At 41.5% G+C, this 20,163-nt stretch overlaps 3 protein-coding genes across 4 annotated transcripts; all 3 read left to right on the forward strand.

The window, feature by feature from the left end:
* Window positions 1–1,099: 1,099 nt before the first annotated feature.
* LOC4346660 (protein PHR1-LIKE 2) lies at window positions 1,100–7,023 on the forward strand. The gene is made up of 6 exons (XM_015756500.2): window positions 1,100–1,380; window positions 4,214–4,290; window positions 4,364–4,418; window positions 5,819–5,888; window positions 6,016–6,085; window positions 6,483–7,023. The coding sequence occupies exons 1-6, from the start codon at window positions 1,209–1,211 to the stop codon at window positions 6,789–6,791; spliced, it is 753 nt and encodes a 250-aa protein (XP_015611986.1). The 5' UTR covers window positions 1,100–1,208; the 3' UTR covers window positions 6,792–7,023.
* A 7,350-nt stretch (window positions 7,024–14,373) lies between these two features.
* LOC4346661 (myb family transcription factor PHL7) lies at window positions 14,374–18,071 on the forward strand. 2 transcript variants are annotated; one of them, XM_015756499.3, is made up of 8 exons: window positions 14,374–14,609; window positions 15,555–15,774; window positions 15,983–16,059; window positions 16,150–16,192; window positions 16,280–16,337; window positions 16,926–16,995; window positions 17,206–17,572; window positions 17,675–18,071. In XM_015756499.3, the coding sequence occupies exons 2-8, from the start codon at window positions 15,633–15,635 to the stop codon at window positions 17,680–17,682; spliced, it is 765 nt and encodes a 254-aa protein (XP_015611985.1). In that variant the 5' UTR covers window positions 14,374–14,609; window positions 15,555–15,632; the 3' UTR covers window positions 17,683–18,071. The 2 variants fall into 2 exon arrangements, with proteins under 2 accessions (XP_015611985.1, XP_015611984.1); XM_015756498.3 differs by having other exon boundaries at window positions 17,206–18,071.
* Window positions 18,072–18,872: 801 nt separating this feature from the next.
* Window positions 18,873–20,057, forward strand: LOC107278101 (uncharacterized). Its single transcript, XM_015755909.3, has 3 exons — window positions 18,873–19,153; window positions 19,243–19,426; window positions 19,710–20,057. The coding sequence occupies exons 1-3, from the start codon at window positions 18,995–18,997 to the stop codon at window positions 19,781–19,783; spliced, it is 417 nt and encodes a 138-aa protein (XP_015611395.1). The 5' UTR covers window positions 18,873–18,994; the 3' UTR covers window positions 19,784–20,057.
* The last annotated feature ends 106 nt before the right edge of the window (window positions 20,058–20,163 follow it).

Raw genomic sequence — 20,163 nt, forward strand, 5'->3', positions numbered from 1 at the left:
ATATCATATATTTATAACATGGATAGACTATTAAACTGGTTGAAAATGACGCGTTAATTTTTAGAGCGTGCTCTAAAACAGCAAGCAAACGACCAGATTCTAATGTTTTCATGATTTAAGCCGAGCTAGGAGAGCATAATTGAGACGTTGTACTTTAATTCCATACTAAACGAGTTAATTAATAAGGCTCTGTTCTTTTGGTTGAGTTGGGAACCCATCCCTCCGGTACGGAAAACGAAGCAGTCTATTAGCACGTGATTAATTAATTATTTGCTAATTTTTTTTTCAAAAATGGATCAATATAATTTTTTTAAGCAACTTTCGTATATAAACTTTTTGCAAAAAACACACCGTTTAGCAGTTTGAAAAGCGTGCGCGCGGAAAATGAGATGGGGGAGTTGGGAACTCCAGTAAACGAACAGAGCCTAAGAGTTGAACTCAATTAGAGCAAGTTTAATAGTATAGCCAACTAATAGCTCTAATTCGTATATATCCAATCTAATAGTTTATCAATAGTTATATAATACACCATTAATGTATGATCCTACATCTCATACACACACAATGCATTGGATTCTGTGCTGCAGCTGGCTATAAATCCTGCTTTCCTTCTCTCTCTTATCTTCTCTCTTTCACGTCTCTTTCACATGTGCTTACAGTCGACTCGACTTGTAGCCTGCTATTGTACTCGCTACTATACGTCGATGGGGAGGGAGGGAGGGTGGCTGTAGTGTGCTAATCACAAATAATTATCACCTACTCCTAGCTCTGATGACAGTAGTAAGTTAGGGCGTAATAATCTAACAACAGTAAGAAAATGACGTTGCTCTGCAGTCTGCACTAGTAGTAACACGCATCATTATGGCCACTGCTGTTCCCATCCATCTCCAGATTATACTACAACCCTCCAATCTATAAACACAGAAGTTGAAGAGAGAGAAAGAAGCAATAGAGGAGAGAGAAGAGAAGAGGTCAAGAAGAGAAGCAAGAGGAGAGAGGAGAATCGCTGCCTCTGCCACTGGAAAGCAGCAGCAGCAGGGGAGAGGCAGCAGGCAGCAGCAGAGGAGAAGCAAGAAGCAAGAAAGAGAGAGAAAGCGTTGGGACTTTTCATTGGATCCTCCGCTTTTGGGAGGAGCAGCAAAGGTCTCGTCTTTCCTCTCTTCTTCTCTTCCTTGTTGCCGGCGAGGAGGAAGAAGAAAGAGGAGGAGATGTTCCCGCCTGGGCTGATCCACCACCGGCCGGACGGCGGCGAGGCGGGGCGTGCGGCGGGGGGAGGGCCCAGCCTGGTGCTGACCGCCGATCCCAAGCCCCGCCTCCGGTGGACGGCCGACCTCCACGAGCGCTTCGTCGACGCCGTCGCCCAGCTCGGCGGCCCCGAGAGTGAGATTTCCCCCTTGCTTCTCTCCCCCCCATTCTCTCCGATCTCCGGTAGCTTAGCTCCCCCATTGGAGAGGCGGCGCATTGGCGTTGCGCTTGCGCGGTTGGTTGGTGGGTGGGTGGGTTGCTCCTTCGTTCTTGGTGGTGGTGGTGGTGGTTCGCGCCAAAGCTCGGATTGGGAGCGGAGATTTCGGCGCGGGATTTGGGGGGCATTGTTTTGTTTGTTCGGAGATTCAGGAAATGCTTTGGATCTTTTCGTTTGGTTATAATAAGTCTTCGATTTTGGCAAGGAGAGAAATGCCCGCTTGGCCAGCGCTTAGGGAAGCGGATTTAGCCCGCTCTAGGCTGGTTTTGGTGTGATTTGGAGGGGAAACTTGTACCCATTAGTTGTTTACAAATTACAAGTTTGGGGAGTTTACTGATTGGAGGTGAAAAATCGAGGTCGGCTACTGATTTGAGCTGCTTGCTTGTCCTGTACTTTAACGAATTCTGCACCGGTAGCAATCAAGAGTGTTTTGTTAATACGAAATTGGTGGTGGTTTCGGGTGTTAGAATTGGGACAAGGATGAGGGAGAAGTTTCTGCTCATTTTGGGTTTATTTCAGTGGTTTGTAAGTGAACGCAGTGGGATAAATACAGCGATTTCGCAATTTCCCACATGATGAGGTGCAGTATCTCACATTGGCACAGGCATAGAGCAGATCAGTATTTGGAGAAAATGGCTCATTCGGTTTAAAGGATTTTCATAGGATTATTGTAGGAATTGAATCCTTAGGAATTTTTCCTATATGCATCATTCGTTTCATAGGAATGGATCCTACCAAATTCCTAAGGATTGTAGTCTTTCAAGCTAATTCTGTAGGATTCTTAGCATGAGGTGAGACCTCTTAACTTTACCTATTCCTTTGATTTGGAATTCCTATGAACCGAATAAGCCCTAAGGTAGCGGCTTGATTGTTGCCACCAACACGGTTCACCTGCTATGCTTAGTACTTCAGAAAGACATCTGCCTAGCTTGCATAGGTGTGCAACTCCCGCCTCACCTGTATAGCCAATCGTTCCACCTAGAGCCACCTGATTGGTGATTAGGCGTTAGGCGCTTGCCACCGTATATAATCAACCTAGAGTATGCATTGAATGTTTTATCATATAATCATGTTTTTGGTGGCAAAGGGTATTCAGAAGCAGAAGTTATAAAGGATTGATTACTCTAGCATCTGATGTATGAATCTTGGTTCAACACGTAACCATGGAGCTGTTTGCACTAGTGAACAGTAATCCCTGCACACATCATATTTTTAACCTGACTATATTACATAGTTGACTGATAGGGTTTGTGCATAAGTTTTTCGTTCATGTTTGAATTTTGTGAGATGGGTGCTATGCATTGTCTGTGCTAGTCTATGCCTAAAACTTTGTAATGACTAATCACTAATGGTTGATGCATGACTTATGCAGAGGCCGGAATAAAGGCATTCATTTATCTTAAAAACAACATAGTTGTTCAAAGATGATACTGTTTGATTTTTCTTGGGCGCAGTCTAGGCATTTTTGGTGTATTTCTTAGAATCTGGTGCTTACATGCCAAAATGCTTAACTTATGGTATAGAGCTATAATAGTTCTATACTGATTTAGTTTAGCTTGATGCTTTGATTTTAGTGGACTGTGGTGTCTGCAAGAAGTCTTTGATTCAATCATTAAAATTTATTAAGGACATACAGTGAATAGAAGTGGCTGTATTTTTCTCCTTTGAGGTCTTACTCAATTTTGTTGACATGAGTTTAGTTCAATTTACTACTGTCAATTTTCTTGGGACTTGTTTCAAATTTCACAGAACTATGCAAATTTACATATTTAAGCCACAATATCACCAAACTATAGATTTAACACCAAATTTATCACAAATTTTGGCCTGTAGTTTTCTGTAATTTACTCTATTTTCTTTATAAAAATTCAAGGATTCACTTTTACCTTTAGGTTCTAATTATTTTGATGAACCATTTAAATCTCAGACCAACATTACAAGTGCTTCTGTGATTACTACCTCCGTCCATAAAAGGCCTTAGTTTTAGCTATGCACCTGGACAACTGTCTATACAAAGAAAAGCGTGTATTGTACTGTTCCTTATTTTCTTGTAGGAGGTATAATCAGTAGCACAGCGAAACTCACACTAGATCAAAATTCTAAATCTTAATTGAATCATGTAGGTAGTCTAAAAAAGGTTGTGCCTGTGGCTTTGTGCACCTTCTAGTGCAGTCCCTGGGACAATTATTCCATTATCTAAAAAAAGTAAATGTTGGCACTCTAAATTGCTGGTGCAGTGCCTGGGATAATTATTCCATTATCTAAAAAAAGTAAATGTTGGCACTCTAAATTGCTGGTTTATCATTAGTCAATTGCTAAGGGAATCAAGATGGATTTTTTTTACATTTTAGACCTTTCTAAAAACTTATTTTACAAATAGACCCCTAAAAAACTTATTCCAGGAATAGACCCTTTTCGCGACACCAATGTCATTGGCGCCGTGGTCCAACATAATGATGCCAAAGATATTACCGCCGTCCCCCTTTACATTAGTGAGTTAGCTTCTGTGGGGATGCTAGGGGGACGGTGCCAATGTCATTGGCGCCATCATGTTGGACTACAGCGTCAATGATGTTGGCACCGCAAAAAGGGTCTATTCCTGGAGTAAGTTTTTTTTGGGGTCTATTTGTAAAATAAGTTTCCCAAAAGGTCTAAAATGTGAAAAATCCAGGGGAATCCAGTAAAACAGTTTAAGATTTGATTTCATTATATATTTTTAAATTGAGTACTCAATGCATGATTATCTTGCAGAAGCAACACCTAAAACTATCTTGAGGACAATGGGTGTGAAGGGGCTCACTCTTTTCCACTTGAAGAGTCATCTTCAGGTAATTCATAATACTTTTGCATGTCTTGCAAAGTTTGAAATACAGCTATTTAAGTTTGATCTTCCTCGACCAGAAATATAGACTGGGGAAACAATCTGGAAAAGAGGCATCGGAGCAATCTAAAGATGGTAAGTTACACAAAGCAATCTACTGACCTCACTGTTAATTTCGATTAATATTCCAACTTCCAAGTCTTGCTGCAACAATTCCAATTTGTTCACATTGTGGAAGTTCATTCTGAAGTCATGCAACTATCCTACCATTGATCTGTGGACATGTTAAATACGGCTCTGCTCATGAACTGGTGTCTTATGAAGTTGGTTGATCATCGATTGCAATTTGATCAATATTGATGTATTGCAAGGAATCACTATGTAGCTAACTTCTTGAAAAGATTGGAGATTGCTTGAAGTTATATGATTTGGAGATGGTAGCTTGGGTTTACTGGTGTTAAGTTTGGATGCATCTTGGGAGGAATCAATTGGTAGCAACTTCTTAAAAGACCAGGGATTGCTGGAAATCGTATGGATTGGAGATGGCAGCTATGTTAACAGTGTTATGAATTTCCTTTAAGCTTACCATAAATCTCTGTTCTGGGGCACCAGTCTGTAGGGACATGAAGGAATAGAGTGGACCTGATGTGGGAAATAATGGGAGGATTCGTAGTTGAGTGGTCTGCAGGCAACCAAGGACTGAATGGTGAGAGGGAATCTGTATGTGGAGGAGTATTTTACGTCAGTGGACAAGCTTTTCTTTTTCAGGGACTAGCTATATTTTTGACTTCACATTTTTCACCATAAAATAGTCAATTGTTTTTTACATTGTAAATTACATATATTTACACTGTATTACACAAATTTACACTGTAGTTTTCAAAACTTACATTGTAAATTCCAATATTTACACCATAATTTTTATATAGGATTTACAGTGTAGTAGAAGCAAACCAGAAATCGACTGATAGGTAAACACCCATGTACCTGCAAAACTAGCACTAACAGGTGCGCTGTGTACAAATACCAAAGACTCCATGCATAAAAAACTGACTGAAATCTATCAATATTTGTGTCGCCACAAATATAGCGATTCCATATGGGTATATGCAAATTCGTAGTGGCACACATGCTGATCCAGAAGCTATAGGTCCTGTCCAGTAGGGAGAATTTGTGGGTTGTACTTTTGCCTTGTGTAGAAAAAGTTCAGTCTTGAGTTAAATTTAGCCCCAGTAATAATTGCATATTGCTAAGTAGGAGTACTAACATGAATAATCACATCAAGGTTCATCAGTGGGAAATGGAAGAGAAATTATACACAAAATGTTGGCAATATTAAGCGTAGTGTTGGTACATGTATCGTTGAATTGCAGTTTATTGTAATTGTTTCAAATGGAAACGTTTGTAGATTGAATTTGCTCATCTAGTCAAATTCTGGACTTTGTTATGCAGATATGTCTTTTTGACTTGAAAACCACACTTTTAAGAGTTCTTTTGACCTTTTACTAACCTCTGACCTCTGCTATGGTTTGCAGCATCCTATCTTCTAGATGCCCAAGGTGGAATGAGTGTGTCGCCTAGAGTTTCTACTCAAGATGTTAAAGAGTAAGCTCCATGGGATACTCATCCTGGACATTTGTTTCTCCATTCTGGCAAATACGAATATTTTAATAATAGTGCTCGTGTTGTGCTAGTTTAAAAAGAGTTAAAATGTCACATGTACTTGTTACAGAAATCAAGAGGTCAAGGAAGCATTGCGAGCTCAGATGGAAATGCAACGAAGACTGCATGAACAAGTGGAGGTAACTTTGAAAGCTTGATCCGTCATAATATTCTTTGGTTTTTATACATGCCATTAGCAAGAAAGAAGAGCTAGTGCTCACCAACTTCAGTATTTGCTACATAAGAATAAAGCCCTCAAGCTTTAAAACAAATGATATACCGTGAGGCTGATACTTCACCAATATTCAGAACAGCCGGTCCTTCAGGATTTGTGCGCTGCATCTCGTGTTACCGAAAAATGTGGAACACACTTGTTCATTATCATTTCTACAACTGCACTTTTAACACTTAGCATGCCACACAATATGTCAACATGAAAAGCTCTATTGAAGATCTGTTAGTTTTAAGATTTTCATTGTAATCAGGAATACATTGTCCAACACACAATAGTTGACTATTTCATTTTCCCATGATCAGGTCCAGAAGCATGTGCAGATCAGAATGGAAGCCTACCAGAAGTACATCGACACTTTACTAGAGAAGGCATGCAAGATCGTCTCCGAGCAGCTTGCCTCAAGCGGCTTCAGCATCTCGGACAATGATCTCCCGGAGCTCTCTGGTGGTGTCATGTGCGGCTCCGCTGACACATTGAGCTCCTCCATCTTCCACCAGCTCTCTGTCAGCCCAATCAACCTGCATAGTCCTGAGGGCAAGCCGACGCCCTCGGGCATCGAAGGCCAAATGATCCTCCAGAAGTCACCTGAGCTTAAGCGCAAGTCTTGCTGAGCCGTGTCGTTCGACGCAATCTGGATGTGCAAACACCAGTTTTCTTGTCATGGGGGTAGTCATGTCGAATTTCGGAATTCGAATTTCGGTAAGAAGGGGGGATGCTCTGCCAATCTTGTAGAGGCCATCTTGTTCTCTGGCTAATGCATGCCAACATTGTCAAGTAGCAAGGTTTTCTCTCTTATGTTATCAATCCAATCAGCATATCTTATATAAAATGCCTAATGTGCTAGATCAAGTGCCTTCCTTGATAAATAATATTATTACCGTGAGATTTGGGTTCTGACATGATTAACTGATATATCCATCTGAAACAATTTCGAATATCAGTTCCTAGCTTTCTATGCAAATAGGGGAATGCAAAATGCTCCTGTCGTTTTTGTCTACACATGTACCACATAGAGTCCTCATTGTCTAAACTGCTTCAGAAAACACTTCATTTCTTAGAATCAGCAAATAAAATTTGATCAATATCCAAATACTGTATGCACCATCAATAATAAAAAAAATATTTGAATTTGTAAGTCAACAGGAACAAATTATTTCTTTTATAGTTGAAAGCAGTAGCATTTCGTAGGCTACATCATCTTTCTTAAACATGACTTGCAAATTGAATGGCTCTTGCCACTTGGTATATTCAATTATTGTCCTTCTAAATTTCATTTCTTCCTCAAAATTTCAGTCGTAAGTTGTACATCACCATCATCATTTTCACTTGGTATATTGCTGTGTTTGGTCACCTACATGATCTCCAAGATGAAACCATACTACTTTGAATCATAACATGTTGGAATAAATACACAGAAAAGTATACTGGAGTTTTTTTTTTTTTTGCAAATTACAATTTATAAACATTATTTGCACACGACCAATCTAAACACTTCTTGGAACACCCATGCAGAGCTGAAAGTTGCTACTACCTTCTACATATTATATCATCAGGCCAAAGTTAGAGAATCATGGTCTCACACTCACTAAAACAAAAACAATACAAAAGGTTCCAACAAGGAAAGCTTTGTCCTCGTGTCACACCCTAAAAATCTTAAATATATAAATTGTTGTTTAATTGGAATTATTAGAATTTGATTTTAAAAGCCTAGAAGAGAAGATCTAATTTTAAATAATAAATTCCAATATAAAAGTGGGCCAGATAAATTTTTATTAAATACTTCTCTTGATTCTATAGTTCCTAGATTTTTCTGGGATTTATTTGAGCCAAGGAAGTATTTTTAATAAATAGAATTGCATTTCATGAATAATTTAAATTGAAAAAGTTTTAAAAATCTCTCTTTTGGCTTTGGGCCAAAAGTCAGCCCAAAACCCTCTCTCTCTCCTCCCTGGCCCAAGTCGACCCGCAGCCGAGCGCCGCTCGTGTGCGTGCGCGCGTCCGCCGCTGACAGGTGGGGCCCACCTATCGGACCCGTCGTCCTCCTCGCGCCCGAACCCTAACCGTGCAGCGCCGCCGCCGCCCTTCCAATTCGACCGCGCCTTTCCTTCTCCGGTGAAATCAATAGAGGGGAAATGATCGCCTTGATCTCCTCTATCTTTTCTCTTTTGGAATCATCGCCTAATTCGGTTTGGAAATCATCGGATTCGAGTTTGATTCGGATTCGTTTTCTTCTCCCGAGCCCTAACTTTCCATCGCCGTCGCCGGTCACCGTGGGCCTTCGTCGCCGCCCCCTAGCCGCTTTAAAAGGACCCCCAAGCCCTTCGCTACCCGCCGCCACCCTCGCCTTCGCCTCTCGCCGCCGGTAGAGCCCTAGCACCGTGCAGCCTAGCGCTGCCGTCGCCGCCGTTTGTCCAACCGTGCGTCGCCCCCGCTCCGGTCGTCATCGTCGCTCAGGGAAGCCGCCGTCGTGATCGTCAAGTCGTCGCCGACCTCGTCCGCCCCTCCGTCGTCGCCTTAGGTCACCGGAGCACCGCCGTCGTCGTCAAGCCGAAGGTCGCCGCCGCTTCTTCCTCGCCGCCGTCGCCGTCCGTTGATCTTCCGCCGCCGTTTTGGTCACCGGTGAGTTCGCCGCGTCGCCCGCAACCCGTAGGTGCTGTCCGTTCGCGCCGCCGCGCCGTCGTTCGCCGGCGAGCATGCGCCGCCCGAGCCGTCGTCGGTGATGACGTCACCGCTGACGTCATCGTCGCCGTGTCCCGTGGACCGCCGTGAACCCTAGCCGCTGACGCAATAATCCCCTTTTTCTTTTCAAAAATAATTCATTATTGCATCATAATTCAATTAAAATCTATATAAATGATTTAATCCGATTAAATCTTTGAAAATTCATAACTAATTCATCTTAGCTCGAATTTAGTTGGTTCAAGTCTCTAAATTTTTCTAAAATTGAGACCTACATGTTAAAAATATCCACATGTACTGTTCATGCTTGTTTATGTGCTGTTTTGGTGATTTTGTTCTTTTCTCTTTAGATTCCGACGTTCCCGGAGAGTCCGAATTTGCAGGAGAAGACTTTAAAGAGTTCCAAGGCTAGCAAGGCAAGTCACACAGATCCCAAACGACCCTTTGAGCATATTGATCCCGTTTAAAGCTATTGTTTCTATTCAACTATTGCATTTATTTTCGAATGTCATTGGGTCGAAATAACCTATTGCCTTGTTATAGCCCTTTTGCTATTGATTCCCTATTCTTTGTCACTTGGTTAATAATTTGATTAGCTAGAACATTATATGGTTTTAGCTAAAGTGATTAGGATGCTTAGCCATGCTTAGAGACACTAGCTCACATAAATGGGATAACTTATGATTTACTACTACTTAATGATGGCTTAATGATAGCTCATGATGGTTAATCATGATTGGTTAATTAATTAATTTGCCAACTAAAATCTGATAATGGTGGGTTGTGAGCACATGGTTTTGATGGTCGTGCTCATGACAATTAAGGACCGGTTCACGATTTTTAGTTGTGAAACATTAATCGTGCCAACCACAAGCCAGCGTGGGCAACGGCTTTACTTTCTGTATAGTATGGTTCATAGTAGAGCACCAGACTGTGAAGTGGCGGAGATAAGGCCACGGGGGTCGCTGGGGAGTCCATGCCTTGTTTAAGGGGGTGATTATGATCCGGGAACGGTGCACTGCTTTGAATTGTGTTATGCAGGAGGTATTGTCACAATCTCTATTCGGGTACTTGTCAAGTATCGCGACGCATGGTTGACATGATGTTGAGGTTGTGTCTTGTGGGTACAGTGGTACACCTCTGATCAGAGTTTAAACTATTCGAATAGCCGTGCCCGAGGTTATGAGCGGGTCTAACAATGTCTTTAGTGATTAGTCTCACACTTCTCACTATATTAAATGATGATGTTAATAACTTGTTTAGCTCCTGGTTTGGAATGGTATATTCCTGGTTTGGAGATAGAACTGTGCAGCCGGGATTGGTTGTTCAGAATGGTTGGCCCTATGCAACACGGGTGTGTTGTATAGTGTTGATTTAATATTGTTTAATTACTCAACTGTTTTACTATTCTCTCAATTGCTTATTAAATGCTGTTTATGCAAATGAGCCTATATTATGCCATCATTTGTTATCCATTGCACTTGCATATTTGCTGCGTGGCTTGCTGAGTATGTCATATACTCATCTTGCAATCATTCATCAGAGGAGGAGTTCTACAGTGATGCTGATGGTGTGGATGATTAGGCGTAGCCCTGGTCAAGCTGCCTGTGGAGAGGAGTCGCCTGCGCTATTTCTTTTATTTTCCACTGCTTAGAACTTTATTGTTTGAGAGGAACTATCTACCTCTATAATGACTTTATATTCGCTTATTAATTAGAGTAATAATTGTACTCTATTATCAATTTGTTATTGTGTGCCTCGGCTGATTCCTAGACGAGGGTTTACACACATGTAAGCGTTTGGAATTTTGGATAGAAATTCCGGGCGTGACACCTCGTCTTCACCTTAATCCCCATTTGTTTATGCCCTAATGCCCAATTAACCCCTTCCAGCACATACTAAGCATTACAGAAACGAAGAAGAGACAGAGAAACCATTTCTCACAAGTGATGACTAGCCCTAGGGACAACCTCGAAGGAATATTCCGGGCATCTTTTTCTAAAGATTCCTGCAACGGATGCCTCCAAATCCAAAAAATACTATAATTTCGGGCAACTTTCGACAACGACCAGCTCATTTACAATTTGCAAACCAGTAGTGAATTAGGTGTCTAAGATTTAAAGATGAAATCGATGCCTCTCCCATGCAAGTGATCTCTTTATAGCTTGCAACAGATGTCATGCATGGCTCCAACGAGCAGTACAAGATAGTAGAAAACTAGAAATTAATATTGCACCGGATATACCTTAGTTTCAAGATTTTGCATGGACAGTTCCAATTCTTGTTCCTCTCCAACCTTGTTGAGGGTTTCGCATTTGTACGACTTTCTCGATTCTAACTACTTTCGAGTGCTGGCATGTGCATCAATAGACGATAAGGGCTTTGCTGGAATGCTCGGAATTTGAGGATTTTTATCGGAATTGTGCAAAAAGGAAAATCCTTTAAATTTCCTGGATATATGGTTTGAATTTTTTTGGAAGCTTTATGATCCTACGTGATTTTTTTAACGCAGAATTCCTACATGACTATTGTGAAGCCATGAAAGAAATTTGAAAATATACTTTATTTTTTCATATCTTGCGTTTATATACCTACCTGTGATTAATTTGTAAAAATATACCTAATTCGCGGAACGGATGGGTGGGAGCGAGGACGAACCGCATACTGGGGATGTGGGAGCGGAATCCGAGCCGGTCGCGCGGAACTGGGATGCGCAACCGAGCCGGTCCCACATGACTGGACTGCGGGACTGAGTCGGTACCGCGGCTCTGATGTGCGGGAGCGATGGAGCATGTGGGATAGCGAGTGAACGCGGCGGTGCCGCAGAACGGTGGCGCGGGACTGACGCTGTCCCGTGTTTCCAACACGCGGAACCGAGCAGGCCGCGTGTTGTTTGAGATGTGTTCTTCCTCTAATTTTTCCTACTCATCCACGCGCACGCTTTTCAAACTCCTAAATGGTGTATTTTTTAAAAAAAGTTTCTATACGAAAGTTGTTTAAAAAATCATATTAATATATTTTTGAAAAAAAAGCTAATACTTAATTAATTATGTGGTAATGGTCTGCTCCGTTTTCCGTGCATAGGAGATCAGATCCAATTCGGGAACCGAGATAGGGGGCGGCATGTGGGAGAGCCGGTCCCGCACATCTGGCATGCGGGAGCATTGCCGCGCTCACCCAGTCCATGGGACCGGCGCGGTACTGCATCCCCAGCCTGCGGGACCGGCTGGTTCGTCCTCACTCCCGCGCAACCGTTCCGCGGATTGGGTATATTTTTGGAAATTAATCACAGCCAGGTATATAAACGCAAAATATGAGAAAATAAAGTATATTTTCAAATTTCTCTCGTGAAGCAATATTCTACACATATGGATATGATGTACTTCAGTATACATGTTCTCCATATTAAAATCTGCTGACATGGAAATTAAAAGGGAAAATAAACAAAATCAACTTGATCATGGGCCATTTCAGAACGCAAAACTTTTATGAGGAACAACATATAACTCATTTATCCCTAATATTTGCATCGACCTTTTCTTTAGTTGAATAAAAATCCATAACATCATTATCATGGCAGAAAAGAAAACGTAACCATAAAAGTGGTAGAGAATTGTAGCTCGGAACACATGTGCAAAAAAACTATGGATCTTCCATCGAGCAACCATGTTGTGCTCCTATTTTGAAAAGAAAATGCTATGATTCAGCTGACCATTTAGCCTATATTAGAAAAGAAGAAATTTCCCCAATTCTTACAGCCATTGAAGATGCCTTTTAGTTTTCTTATATGTAAATAGCACATATGAGGAAAAACAGTTGTGGAGCGATTGCTCGGCTATCCTTGGCAACAGCCTAGGCTTGTCAGCAAATGCACAATATAATTTTTTTAATGTTAATATTAAAATTGAAAATAGAATTTCCCTAATAACTACTCCAACAAACTTAAATTTGTATGAACTCTAAAAAGGCCATGGCTCTGCCATTAAGGAAAAGCGATTTACGGTGGCCAGCAAGTCGTTGAAATGAGTTCTTTTAATAAATAAGTTTTTCCTAAAAAATGTGAAATAATCTTGTTATATTATATTATTTCCAATATTACTGGTGTGATAAAATAATACTACGACACTAGTAAAATACTATTTGTGGCTAAGGTTTAATAATATATGCGGTGTTTGTCAACATTATGGCTAAAACATTTATTTAAAAATAGTAGAGAATCCATTTTAAAATTTTATTAAATATGTTCAAAAAATAAAAACTCCCATTCAAAGTGCGCGTTCTCTTGAAAGTGTTCATAGAAAAGCCACTCGGTAGTCGGTACCCTTCCTAGCAGCAAGCTTTGACCATTTACTACTTTGGACGTATAGAAATCTTCCACGTGGCACAATCCAACGGCCTGCACGCCGAGAGGAGACGCCATGGCCCATTGGCCAGCGAGTCGAGACTCGAGAGCAGGTGTGCTCGTTGTCTCCTTCCTGCGTATGAAAATTCAGCTTGCACCCACTAAAATCGCCATATTATGAACATGGATGATTAATCATGTCCAGGTTCATGGAAGGCCTCTCGTTGCATCAGGTTTGTCTATGTTCATGATGCATCAGGTTATGAACATGTCTATGTTCATGAGGCATCATATCAGGTTTAAACTTATACAATGTCAAAAGCTTGACCTTATTTGTTGGTCTGTTGAGTTGAGCAGCTCGAGGCCAGCCTTTAAACCATTGTTAATCTACTTAGAGCAAGTTTAATAGTAGAGATAACTATGAGCTTATAGCTAATATTAGAGTTTAATGCAACTTTATATCACATTTATTACCGATGTTTCGCTATGGATCACCTTTTAACCAATATTTTTTACTTTGAACCAGATATTTTTACCTTTGTGGTATTTTAGACCACCCTCAACTTTTTTATTCATTTACATCCAACTCGTCGTATGCTAAAAAATGTCTTACATATAACTATGAGAGTTCATTGATGAGTAGGTGTCGACATACCTGAGATCGTTCATATGGTTGAGAAGAGAGACAAGTGGTCCAAAGTGAAAACATAGAAAATAAAAATATGGCTCAAGGTAAAATTTACTCTATAAACAATTCGACTTGGCATAAGTGCTCGCATTTACGACTTGTAGGCGATGAATCCGTCAATGCGATGACATGACAGTAAGACGTCTATAGTTCCTTCGTCAATCTTAAAATATGATGGTCCAGCCTATTAGAGATGCTCATAGAGATAGAGCATGCACATACGTGTTCATAGAGGTAGGTGTGTACTCATGTGAGCACCTGCGTTATACCCTATTTCTTTTATAAAAAAAATACTACTACCCCCGTTCTAAAATATAACAAATTCTATTTTGGGAGGAGTAGATTTGCCGACCCAATGATAATATACAAAAACCCAGGGTCCAAACCGAAAAAAAAGGTGTATCATGTTTTTTAACTATGGGCAGGTCATTCTATAGCGTAGTAGGCCCAGGTAGAAAGGCTGGCACAGGCACCCAGCAGCAGAGGGCCACACACACCTACGCCTACGCGGGGAAGAGAAGACGAGACAAGAAGAGGAGAGGAGAGAAGAGAATCTCGTGGAATTCTCTCCCCCTCTCCTCGCCTCTCCAAGAACCCACCAATCCTCCCCCCCTCCCCCCCCAACACTCCACTGGCGCCGCACAGCTCCGATCTTGCCTCCGCCGCCGCCTTCTTCCGCTCCCAATTCGGGCCCGAATTCGGTCCGGGGGGGGTTTCTTGGTGCGTCAGCGTTTCCCCCCCCCCCCCCCCCCCCCCAAAATTTACTTTGCCTCTGTAGAGAGAATTCCCGGTAAATTTGTGCGTGTTTTTTTGCTTTCCGTGTTGAGATGTTATTGCTCTCGCTTTTGTTCCCCCAATGGAAAAGGGAAAAAATGCAAGCGAGGAGAGGAAAAAAAAAAGGGCTTCCTGAGGCTGACAGGTCGGGCCCACCTCCGCCGGAGATGGCGTGTGGCTTGCGCTGTTTGTGATGAGTTCTCTGGTGGTAGTAGGTTGGCATATACGGGGTGCTCTTTGCTTTGAGCATGGAGCTGCAATTCGCTTTGCTTTGATTTCATCTTTTTCTACTGTGCAATTGAAGGGCATCAAGAACATCATGTATCAAAGCTAATTTCATATGTCTGGCGATAGGTTGTGTGGGTTGCTCCCATGGAGCTCTTTACCTTTTTTTTGCCTGGTTATAAATTGAGAGCAAAATAAATAAATACTAATGGATGATAATTCGATTGATGCACCATGCAAGCTGTGGATGCAAGTATTCGCCTTAACTATGTATGCTGGCTGGTTTTCTGTTAGAGCTTTGCATCTACCATTTTTATGGGTCACTCTATTTGCCTAACCTTCCATGTAAAGCAGTATGGTATGATGAATCAAATTGGATAGATGTATTGGACAGCGTTGCACACGCTAGTTTTCTTGGTACAAATGGCATTTTCCTTGTCTATACTAGTACTAGTAGTTCTTTCCTCTGCAACAATGAAAACTTCCCTATGTAGTTAAGCTCACAAATTCTAGAAACACTTGTGACTGTCTTAGAGATGGACAGAAAACTGCCACTGCAACTTTGCACTGATTAGTTGTGTTTTTGTACTTTTATCACCGGCAAACATTGTTTGTGATCGCTGTTTGTAAAACTGATATCTGGCTCTCTGATGTATTTTTTCCCAGGTGATGATCATTGTATTAACCAAAACCTGAACCTAGTGTTGGCCCTACTGTAATAATTCAGTCACTTATCAGCAGCATATGGAATTAGGTGGCAACAATATGGGCCCAGATAATGGAGCAAACAACAATTCCAACTTGGCTGCAAGGCAACGCTTACGGTGGACAAATGAGCTGCACGAACGATTTGTTGAGGCTGTTACTCAACTTGGTGGTCCTGATAGTATGTATTCATACTGCAATTGTTGCAATTATGTTTTCATTTATTCATTTATTTGATTTTATCAAACTTATATAGAGACTGTTCTGTATGATGCTTTTCTTGGAGACAATAACTTTACTGCATGCATGTAATCATGCTCTCTTACCATTGAACTTATTAACTGTAAATTTCTGCTTCTGCTAACACTTGAATTCCTCAAATGCAACAGGAGCAACTCCGAAAGGAGTTCTAAGAATTATGGGTGTACAAGGGTTGACGATATACCATGTGAAAAGTCATTTGCAGGTACATCTTGTTACAGTGTGTCACTTTCCCTTTAATATTTTTTGTAGCTAGTATTTTTTTTATCCTATTTAATTCCCCTCCTGTTTCTAGAAATACAGGCTTGCAAAGTACATTCCCGACTCTTCAGCTGATGGTACGCGGACAATCTCTTCATCATGCATTGCATTTTTTAGTACTCTGGCATTCTTTTAGCTTATCCTAATTTTTGTCTCCTTGGTAGGTAACAAGGCTGAAAACAAAGACCCTGGAGATTTGCTTGCTGGACTTGAGGGATCCTCGTAAGTATACATAAGCCTAATTATTTCTCCGATATCATATCAGTCGTTTTGTAAAAAGAAAAAAGAAATGCTACTGACATACTGTTATGGTATGAAATGGAAGTATGCTGGTTTGCCACATTTTACCATTTACCAGTAAATCTACCATGACCAACTATTGAAATTATTACCATTGTTGTTTGCATGCTGCCATGCTGCTCGGCAAATATCGCTTTCTAGATTGTAGTCCCTCTGTAGTTGAAAGTATCAAGGAATAATAGGCTGCTGCTGGATTGAGATTGAAACTACTACTAGTATTTTACACATAATTTCTTCTGCCCACCATTTTTGGCTTTCAACATCCTCAAGAACATAAATCCTAGATACTAGAAAACAACAAAATATGTGAAATAACTTAAGTCTGATTAATATGCTTTTTCCTTTTAGTTGAAAAAATTAAGTCATTTGTTATTGTGCTTTCTATTTATCTTCTGTAAGATTTCAATGCCTATTTATCTTTTCAATGGACAGTTCCATTATGTTACTGTTCGATTGGTGCTGTTCTCCACCTCAATAGTCAATATTCATCGTGATATTTTTTTTGTACAGTGGCTTACAGATATCTGAAGCTCTGAAGCTGCAGATGGAGGTCCAAAAGCGTCTACATGAACAGTTAGAAGTAAGTTTTTGTGGAAGTTCCTTTCAGCATAAAATTGTTAGCTTCTAACATTTGTACTCCATCCTTATATATTTATTAAGCCTATTCCGAAGTTACTAAAATATTCCAAATCTATGCAAAGAAATTGTTCTGGATGCACATATTCTTCAAATCTTTGTGAAATATCCAGCAAAGAGCAGGCCCTAATGATATGATAAACATTCTCTTCAGGTACAAAGGCAGCTGCAGTTGCGCATTGAGGCGCAGGGCAAGTACCTCAAGAAGATCATTGAGGAGCAGCAGCGTCTCGGTGGAGTGAAATCTGAAACACCTGCTGCTGGTGCTTCCGTCACATTGCCAAGCGATCAGTTCCCTGATTCCGAAAGAACTGACCCCTCGACTCCTGCACCTACATCTGAATCTCCAACTCAAGGTGTACCTTCGAATAGGGACAATGGAGGACAAAACGAAGCAACCAAGAGCCCCCAGCGCGATGATTCTCTGTCCCGCCATGAACCACTAACCCCTGATTCCAACTGTCAGCCTGGTTCTCCTACCGCTAGTCCAAAGCATGAGAGGGCAGCAAAGAGGCAACGAGGTAATGGTGCAGAGTTCTCGGAAACTGACTTCGCCCTTCCTCATTCTATCTTCGAGTCGAGTTCGGGGTCAGAGTTCCAACAATGTTCCATGTCCTACTCAGGTCATTAGCATCTGGTGATACTCCTCACAGCATCTTCGCTAGCTTGTTCGAGACGAAGTAATGATCTAAGATCCGTGTTGTAGCTCTCAGTAGTATATTTCTAAGTCCCAATGGAGATGTTGGTAGACAAAAATGTTGTAGGTGTTCAGATGATTGTTTACATGATACTACATATGACAGCTATTTAAGCTTGTAATTTCGTGGCCTGTAAATTTTATTATCAGCTGTTGAGTTGGGAAGTTTGAAGGTTGCGCTTTGTCGCGGCGTCGACTTCTGCTCATCTGGGTAAATCTTTATTGACAAAAGTGTTTAACATGAACAATTTTTCGCGTGTAATTTGTTGTAAACTTGTAATGGTCAGTGGTCAGAAGCACAAGCTGTTGATGTTATGCTGTTACACTTGGATGTTACTATCATGGTTACTTTTCTCCATAATTTCTTGTGTTCTGTCCATAATTTCTGTGTGATTACTGGAAGCTTCTATTATGTGCTGATGGCATGTACTTCTTTTCGTCCCTAAAAAACAAATCTAGTATATAATATGACACATTCCAATATTACGAATCTAGATAGAGATATGATGGGGTATTCGAGAAAAGAGAAACAAAAGATATTCTTTACATCCTAAAATAAACCAACCTAAAATAAAACAAAATATTACTTAGCATAAGTAACGTTGTTCAGATTCTTAGGGCAAGTACAAAGGTAGATACCGATATGGTCTCTACGTTAATTAGAGGCTATCACGTTACAATAGTTAAGACAATACGGTCTCTAATCATTAATGTACCAAAATACTTTCTTACTAGTCATCTTTCCTTTATTAGACTCAATGCAATAAAAAATTTCCTAATAAATGCTAAGAGTCGACTCTATGCTGTTGTCATGCGTAGCAACCATCTTTCTCTTTTCTTCTTTCTCTCTCTTCAACATCACCAAATATGCTTGCATGACAATAAAGAAAGACCGCTAATAAAGATCATTGTACATGTCCTTACTACTAATGTATCTTATTCTAAGTTGATTTATTTTAGAATGGAGGAGTAGAGATATTGAATACCATTTCTGGGCTGGCTATCCTAAACTCCGGAGCCCAATTCGAATTCTCCTAAGAAATCCTATTTTTCTTGTTTTGGCGCGAAGCAAAGAAATATTGTTTTCCGGGGGGAGAAATGGCGGGAAGGGACCAACTTAGCACGCCATTTTGGCGCCAATCGCCCAGAAAAAAAAAATCTCTCCTCTCTTCCTCCTTCGCTTTCGCCTTCGCCTTCGCCTCCACCCGCGGCCGGCGGAGAGAAGAAGGCGGCGGGCCGGCGGGCGATGCAGATCCGCGTGCGGTGCGGGTGCGGCGAGGCGGGGTGCCCGGAGTGGGCCATCGTGGAGGTGCAGGGCGTGGTGCAGCCACAGCCGTGCTTCTCCGGCCGCATCCAGGGCCTCCACATCGGCCGCCTCTGCGCCGCCGCCGCCCCGTCTTCCAAGGCAAGAACCCACCTCCGCCGGCGGCGGTCTTCCACCCCACTCCCTCCCGGTCCCGGCCATCTCACGTTTCGATTGATTCGGATGTGCAGGCGGCGTTCACCTTCACCGTGGGGTACCATGAGCTCGCCGGCACCAAGGTGGCGCTCAAGAAGCCTCTCCTCGTGCTGAGGAAGAAGAAGACGACGGCGGTGGCGGCGGAGACGGAGCTGGAGGTGATCGGCGTGATCCGGCACAAGATCCTCTTCAAGGACCGGCCCAAGGCTCTCATCTCAAGTAATCGATCTACTACTAATCCTTCGATCCATTTTGAGCGTTGGAATATAAATTGAATTTTCCGTCTTTTATCATCAACTTAAGCTTCTGGGTAGGACTAATCGTGCATGCAACACAACTCAACATGGTATTACAACCAGAGGTCTTGAGTTCGAATTCTGACTAGTACGCAATTAAATAATGATTATAGTCCATTTTGATTCCAAACTAGAGGACTATTCGATGCATACGACTCAATATTGATGGAAGTTGATTTCTTTTTTTTTCTTTTTTTTTTTTACAGAACCGCAGGTGAAGGAGAAGAAGACTCTGCCGCTACCGGCGCCGGCGGCGGCGCCACCACCCCAATCATCGTAGCACCTGTCCACCTGACGCCGATGCGATCAAGAATTCAAGATCAATGAAAACAGTCGCCTTTGCTGCTGCTGCTGCTGCAGATTTAGGGTGAATGGTACACTAGTCATTATGGTTCTAAGTTTGTGTTCTTGGGAAATCAATCTTTGGATTAGCATTGTGATCGTTCTTTCTCTGTACCATATGCCTCTCTCTGTTTCTTTGAAGCGCATCCCAAAACTGAAACGATAATATCATCGTCCGATTTCTCATCCTACGTGGTGATTTATGATTGTTACCTTGTTGTCGATGTTAGCTTCAGAATCACGATTTGCTGTCGATGAAATTCTCGATCATGGACCAGACGATCCTAATCAGAGCAAGTTTAATAGTATAGCCGAGTA

Source organism: Oryza sativa, chromosome 9 (genome assembly GCF_034140825.1).
Source record: "Oryza sativa Japonica Group chromosome 9, ASM3414082v1".
NCBI classification, from domain to species: Eukaryota; Viridiplantae; Streptophyta; class Magnoliopsida; order Poales; family Poaceae; genus Oryza; species Oryza sativa.

Excerpts from the sequence above, each read along its gene's own strand:
- LOC4346661 (XM_015756498.3), top strand. The coding sequence starts at position 15,633 with ATGGAATTAGGTGGCAACAATATGGGCCCAGATAATGGAGCAAACAAC. Across the intron at positions 16,060-16,149 it reads ATGTGAAAAGTCATTTGCAG|AAATACAGGCTTGCAAAGTA; the intron begins GTACATCTTGTT and ends TCCTGTTTCTAG. Across the intron at positions 16,338-16,925 it reads GCTGGACTTGAGGGATCCTC|TGGCTTACAGATATCTGAAG; the intron begins GTAAGTATACAT and ends TTTTTTGTACAG.
- LOC4346660 (XM_015756500.2), top strand. The coding sequence starts at position 1,209 with ATGTTCCCGCCTGGGCTGATCCACCACCGGCCGGACGGCGGCGAGGCG. Across the intron at positions 1,381-4,213 it reads CCAGCTCGGCGGCCCCGAGA|AAGCAACACCTAAAACTATC; the intron begins GTGAGATTTCCC and ends ATTATCTTGCAG. Across the intron at positions 4,419-5,818 it reads ATCGGAGCAATCTAAAGATG|CATCCTATCTTCTAGATGCC; the intron begins GTAAGTTACACA and ends TATGGTTTGCAG.
- LOC107278101 (XM_015755909.3), top strand. The coding sequence starts at position 18,995 with ATGCAGATCCGCGTGCGGTGCGGGTGCGGCGAGGCGGGGTGCCCGGAG. Across the intron at positions 19,154-19,242 it reads CCGCCGCCCCGTCTTCCAAG|GCGGCGTTCACCTTCACCGT; the intron begins GCAAGAACCCAC and ends TCGGATGTGCAG. Across the intron at positions 19,427-19,709 it reads GCCCAAGGCTCTCATCTCAA|AACCGCAGGTGAAGGAGAAG; the intron begins GTAATCGATCTA and ends TTTTTTTTACAG.